The 6430-nt window shown below is 52.1% G+C and overlaps 1 protein-coding gene across 7 annotated transcripts; it reads right to left on the minus strand.

Annotated features, from left to right (window-relative positions):
• Positions 1–655: 655 nt before the first annotated feature.
• On the minus strand, positions 656–6098 carry LOC118727275 (cornulin). 7 transcript variants are annotated; one of them, XM_036452993.2, is made up of 5 exons: positions 6081–6098; positions 5897–5966; positions 3648–3798; positions 2060–2597; positions 656–1822 (listed from the first exon to the last, which is right to left on the minus strand). In XM_036452993.2, exons 3-5 carry the CDS (start codon positions 3783–3785, stop codon positions 1008–1010), a joined length of 1491 nt encoding a protein of 496 aa, XP_036308886.1. In that variant the 5' UTR covers positions 3786–3798; positions 5897–5966; positions 6081–6098; the 3' UTR covers positions 656–1007. The 7 variants fall into 7 exon arrangements, with proteins under 7 accessions (XP_036308886.1, XP_045442682.1, XP_045442684.1 ...); XM_045586726.1 differs by having other exon boundaries at positions 656–1981; XM_045586728.1 differs by having other exon boundaries at positions 656–1471; positions 1760–2597.
• Between the last annotated feature and the right edge of the window lie 332 nt (positions 6099–6430).

Consider the following 6430-nt stretch of genomic DNA (forward strand, 5'->3'; position numbering starts at 1 on the left):
TTCAGGGCTTCTGGCTAAGTCCCTGATAACATACATCTTTCCTGATCCCAACTCAGCCCTTGCAGTCTTATTCCACTTATTGGCAACCTTAAGTCAGCCTTCCTGGATGGCCTTACAGGTGAACAGAGACTTAACACTCCAGAATTAGAGGTCATGAAGGACTGAGAATAGCTTTACCTACCTAATTCCTACTTGTCCTTTAAGGGCATTACAAAAGCAACCTCTTCTAGTTGAAACCTTTCCTGATCCATCTCTGCCACGTATAAAAGTATGATATCTCCTCTCTTTGACTCTTTAAAAAAATTGATTTGAGAGAGGAAGGGAGAGGAAGAGAGAGAAAGAAACATCATTGATGAGAGAGAATCATTGATCGGCTGCCTCCTGCATGCTCCTCACTGGGGATCGAGCCCGAAACCTGGGCATATGCCCTTGACTGGAATTAAACCTGGGACCTTTCAGTCCATAGGTTGACGCACTATCCACTGAGCCAAGCCATCTAGGGCCTCTCTTCGACTCTTTCTACTCTTGGAATCTCATGCAATATTTTCTCAAGTGGATGCTCCTCAAGGGTAGGGGCCACGTGTAGCTCATCACAGCCCCATGGCCCTTAGCCTCTTACGTCAATAGTGATTGAAGGGGACACAGAGCCCAGCTGCTTAGATGGGTTTTATTGATGCACCAGGATAGATAGGGTGGTGGACAGGGGGCAAAGAGAAAGGTAGTTCTGAAAACTCCACAAGCTGAGGAACATTCGGTGAAAGGGATAACTTGTTCTGTATCTTCCTGCTGCTGAGAAGGTCTGCACAGCAAAGCAGCAAGAGAGAAGAGTGTAGGAGAGAAGGCACCTTGCAGAAATGGCCTCACTGAGAAAGGCCTAAGAGAGAGGCACCAGGATTAAGATCTGATGTCCAGGGACATGCCAGCCAGACTGGCCAGGGAAGCACAAGCCAACACCTCTCCGGCTGACGTCTTCTGGCATTGGGCACTGGGAGCCAGGGCAGGGACACTCATGGCTTGTTGCCTGTGAAGTAGGAATACAGCCCCCTGGCTGTGAGCTCTGGCTTTCCTTCCGGCTGGGCGGTGTGCAGGCTGCCCTGGTCCTGCCTTCCAATCACTGGCTCTCTTGATGGGTCATCAACCCACTCCTCCTTGAGCTTCGGGGGGTCTCTTTCACCCTGCCCTCCTGTCACACTGCCCCCTGGGTGAGTGCTGCTGCCGTCCTGCCTGCCTGTCGAGGTGCTGGCCCCAGCCTGGGCTTGACCTCCTGGCACTCTCTCTTCTGCCCCAGAGCAGCCTGACTGTGTCAGGGTCTGTCCCTGTTCTCTAGCCCCTGTCTGGTTCCTGTCTTGCTGTGCGGTCTGGGTGTGTGACCCTGTCTGTGTCTGAGTGTGCCCTCCTGTGGCTACCTGGCTCATCTGGCTCTTGTCTTGAGTTTGGGTCTCAGTTCCTCTGGTCTGGCCATGGGTGGACTGGGTGCTAGTGCTTCCTGTCTGGCGGTTCCTGTCCTGCTGCGTGTGTGATCCTGTCTGTGTCTGAGTGTGCCCTCCTGTGGCTACCTGGCTCATCTGGCTCTTGTCTTGAGTTTGGGTCTCAGTTCCTCTGGTCTGGCCATGGGTGGACTGGGAGCTAGTGCTTCCTGTCTGATGGCTCCTGTCCTGCTGCGTGTGTGACCCTGTAGGTATCTGCACGTGTCCTCTATTGGCTACCTGGCTCATCTGGCTCCAGTCTTGAGTGTGGGTCTCAGTCCCTCTGGTCTGGCCATGGGTAGACTGGGAGCTAGTGCTTCCTGTCTGATGGCTCCTGTCCTGCTGCGTGTGTGACCCTGTAGGTATCTGCACGTGTCCTCTATTGGCTACCTGGCTCATCTGGCTCCAGTCTTGAGTGTGGGTCTCAGTCCCTCTGGTCTGGCCATAGGTAGACTGGGTGCTAGTGCTTCCTGTCTGGCGGCTCCTGTCCTGCTGTGTGGTCTGGGTGTGTGACCCTGTAGGTATCTGAATGTGTCCTCTAGAGGCTACCTGGCTCATCTGGCTCCCGTCCCACTCCATGGTGTGGGTGGCACCTGTCTGTGTCTGAGTTACGGTGCCACTAACAGTCCCATGTGTCTGGTGGGCTCTGTTCTGTTCTCTAGTCTGTGACTGTCTCTCCGGCACCCACTCGCTGGTCATGTGACCCTGGTCTTCTCCCACTCTCTGGCTAGGCTCCACGTGCCCCCTTGCTTGTGTCTGCTGGCTCTCTCTCCCCTGTCTCTGGGAAGAGCTGATGTCCGGTCCTTGGGTGTGTGCCCCAGCCCCATCTTGCCCTCTGGAAGCCTGCCTGCCCTGGCCACCACTGCTCCCCTTGTGATGCTGTCCTTCCCCAAGGCCTCCTACTTCTGTGACACTTCTCTGTCCTTTTCCCAGCTCCCCCGAGGCCCCACGGGTGGAGTTTTCAGACTCTTGAGATCCACAAGCTCCCTCAGGACCCTCACTCAATGTCTTAAAACAGGCCTGTGCGACTTTGAACACCAAGACCAGGAATTCCTTGAATTCTACGGTCCCTGAGTGGTCTTCATCCAGCAGGCGCAGGACTTCATCCACGGTGGCCGGGTCATGGGGTTTCTGGGGAGAAGATCAGGCAAAGTCAGCAGCCCTCCCCACTCAACTGCCAGAACCCCAGCCCCGAGCCTGGAGCCTACCTGCTCTGCCCCGATCCCCTTTCCCATACAGCAACATGAACACAAAATCACTTTCCTTCCTCAGTCCTGTCTCGCTCCCTCATAGGTAGGAAACACCTTTTATTTTGTATCCTCTGTGTCTGGCATAATGTCTGGCCCACAGGAGAAGTGAACGAAGATTTCATGAAGAATGAATAAATGATTGCATGCGGGGTGATTCACTGGGCTGTCCTCGGGCCCTGGGCCCCAGCACGGAGGCCACATTCTCACCAAGAGAAACAGGGAGGGATCCTGGCTCCTGGGGAATTCTGTGAGATCCTTATTGAGGCTCAGGTATTTCCCCAACTTAGGGGGTTGGGGATCCCCAGGCACTATAGATTGCCCCGAGCAGGTGAAAACAGCACCCTGATATACCCACATATCCCTGTCCCCAAGACCTTGACCATCTGAGTGTTTTAGCTGTGAGCGAAAGGCAGGAAGAGACAGGGAGGTGCACCTGGGTCTGATTTGCTCTCCCAAAACTCATCGCTGATGTGAGCACTCAGCTAATGTTTCTGAGCAAATGCTCTGTACAAGGCACGGAGCTGGGCTTCTCATGAATGCTTATTAATGGATGATGAAATCTCTGCTAGACAGAGTAGATGATCACTCACCATAGCAGATTTAAGAAGCAGCAGAAGTACAGAAGTTATTTTTATTTCTAGAATATTCCAAGGCTGGGTCTCTCCCTGAGCTGTCCCATTAGAGTCTTTTCACCTTATCTCCCAATTTGAATCCACTGATGTCAAGGTGTTTTCTCTAAGGACCTGGCCTGTCAACTCCAGTGGCTATCCCTGTTCCCGCCTGCTTCTCTGCCTGCACAGCCTCCAGTAGGACCTGTGGGCTTGGATCTAGCAGCTGCCTCCTCTGATTCCTGGGGCAGAGGGTCTGGTCTGCAGACAAACCATCTTTGCTCTCCCCTGAGCCCTTCCCCATCTGGCTAGGCCCATCATACCACGATGACGTCAGCAAACTCCTGCTCCAGGAGCCTTTTCAGCTCCCCCCGGGTGAGCACCATGCAGTTGCCCTCCGTCCTGGCATAGCGTTGGAAGGCATCGATGATTCCATTGATGTTTCGCAGTAATTGAGGCATCTTGGTAGTCAAGCTGGAGAGAGAAGAAAGCCCCAGGGGCTCCATAATCAGCCCCAGTGGTTTCCTGGGAGCATTCCTGCTTCAAAGTCCTTCCCCTATGTTTGGGCTCTCCTTCTGGTCTCTGTTGTCTTCCTTTCCTTCCCAACGTATTTATGGAGGGGACTCAGGGGCAATGGTGGTTAGAGGCAGGCTCCTGAGTCAGCTGCCACCTACCCGGCAGGGGAGCTAGGGCAGGTTTCTTTGCCTCTAACTAATGCCTTTGTTTACTCACCATGCAATGAAGGCAATACAAGTATTTACTTTAGAGGATTAGCTTGCAGATTAAGAGAGATAATTCATTTAAAGCCCTTGATAGATGCTGGTTTATACAAAATATCACCTATTAAATATCATTATACACATATGTTTGCATATGTCTCTATATAGTCTACTGCTCACTAAGTACTTTCATATGCATCCTCCCTCTCCCTCTCTCTGCATCATCCTTATTATCTACACCTTTTATAGGCGATGGAGCAGACAGAGAAGTTGATTTGCCCAAGGCCACACCGCTTGTAAGGGACCAAGAAATCCTAGAACCCACATCTCCTGAACTCAAATGCAATGACCTTGGAGACCCTGCCCCCTGGACAGTCTGTCCAGCCTGTCTTTGCCTGTCACAGGCTGTAAGAGTCCTCCTGGGAGCACCAGCCGGCAGTAAGTGCGTATGTGAGTCAATTCCTGCCTCCGGTAGGGGCCAGGCAGGAACCTGAGGGCCCCACTCTGCCCTTCCTCACTACCCTTTAGGAAGGTGTTCAGCAAGAGGCTGGGCCACCACCTGTGGGGACCGCTGAGGAGGGGTGCTCTCCTGGTTGAAAGTCTGCCAGTTCTGAGAGTCCTGGTTTCTCTGGGTCTGAGCTCTGTCCTTTGCGATGGGACCTGTCAGCCTGCTCAGAGGTATGTGGCTCCTTCAAGCCCATAACCCCGGTGGCCTGTGAGGAAAGGTCCCCAATTGAAGGGAGATATTTTTTTCTCATCAGCCAGGGGGGTGGGCTCAGGTGGAAGTGGGTTCTGGGTGAGGCTGGATGGGCAAGAGGCAAAGAGACCTGGAGATGCAGAAGCAGGAGCCTCAGGGAGGCCTCAAGGAGAAGATGGTGTCTGAGAGGCAGGGTTCAGATGCAGAGGGAGGTGGTGGGGGAGGGGCACTGAGGAGGTGGAAGGGACAGGGCTCAGGAAGAGGAGGGCCTGCCAAGAGAGGGGAGGGAAAAAGGAAGGAGATCCCTCCTCCCCCCCACACTCCTGAGGCTCTTCAGCAAGTGTCCTTTCTACGATCTGGCAGCCAAAAATTCAGAACATAGAACTTCTATAGAGACATGAACAGATCCTGCTTTTTGTTTTTGATTTTGTTTTTAACCACATGGCCAACCTCAACTACTGACCTATACGCAGAAAAAATATCGAGATGGCCTTTTAGTTACACTTCAGAGCCCTTAGGATAAATCCACAAACCCATCTTGCCTAGGTATTGCCCTGGGGTCAGAGCCCATTGCTCCCTGAGAAGATTCAACCCCATTGTCTGGGTTAGCAGAAGTACCATAACCTGATTCTGGTCTCACAAACCCTGAGCATTGCCAAGAAGTTTCCAGAACTTTAAGAACAAGATACCTCCCTGGTTGGTGTGGCTCAGTGGTTGAGCATTGACCTATGAACCAGGAAATCATGAGTCTCATGTTCGATCCTCAGTAGGCAGCCAATCAATGATTGTCTCTTATTGTTGATGTTTCTGTCTTTCCCTCTCCTTTCCTCTCTGAAATAAGTAAAAATATATTTAAGAGAGAGAGAGAGAGAGAGAGAGAGAGAGAGAGAGAGAGAGAGAGAGAGAGAGAGAGAGAATAAGAGACTTTAGCTGACCCAGGAAGGCATGTGGGAGGTCTTCCTGCTGCTGCCAACACAGTCTCCCAGTGAGAGGCGCTGTTGCCCGGCCAGTGCAGTGAGGACAGTGTCCTTTCCCTTGTGCACTGGTTGACTGAGGCCCAGTCAGAGTGGACACTTTCTGCCCACAGCACTGGTTTTAGGAGGTCAGATCACTAAGAACTGAGAGTGAGAAAGAGGTTCCTCAGGAGGGCACTTACCTAATGCACAGGCAGGGTGAGGCAAGTAGCTGCTAAGCGGTGTGTGCAGTACCAGGTCAGCGGCAGGAGCCTTATATAGGGGATTTAATTGAGTTAGCACTGGGGTTTGGACAAGATGCCCCACCCCATTGAAAAGCTTGATTCACCCAAGGCTCAGCCAAGCCCCACCTTTCTCCCGTTTCACCTGTGACACGTGGCTGTGTTGGCCTAAGGATCCGACCCCTCCTAGCACGTGTGGAGCCCTCTCTCAGCCCTCATCTCTCCCGGGTCTTCTTCTCATGACAGGGAGGCTCCTGTCCCATGTGATGGGCACAGATGTGGTCAGCATGGGTGGGTTCTGGTGACCATACTTGATTTCTGTGTAACTGCAGAGTCATGGGGATTTTTTTTTTTTTTTTACAAACATCCAAGAACATACTCATCTGTTGAGGATTATCAAAATGGTGGCTTTGGGAAGCTATACATGTTTTTTCTGGTGATGTCATTATTTAGAGGATTCTTGGAATTCTTGTTTTAGAATTGTTTTTTATACCT

The sequence above is a fragment of the Pipistrellus kuhlii genome, unplaced genomic scaffold, assembly GCF_014108245.1.
Source record: "Pipistrellus kuhlii isolate mPipKuh1 unplaced genomic scaffold, mPipKuh1.p scaffold_m20_p_24, whole genome shotgun sequence".
Taxonomy (NCBI): Eukaryota; Metazoa; Chordata; class Mammalia; order Chiroptera; family Vespertilionidae; genus Pipistrellus; species Pipistrellus kuhlii.

Bases quoted from the DNA above. Each gene is read 5' to 3' on its own strand.
- LOC118727275 (XM_045586724.1), bottom strand. From the start codon at position 3,785: ATGCCTCAATTACTGCGAAACATCAATGGAATCATCGATGCCTTCCAA. The intron at 2,598-3,647 runs GTATGATGGGCC...TCTTCTCCCCAG, and splicing joins AGTTTGCTGACGTCATCGTG to AAACCCCATGACCCGGCCAC.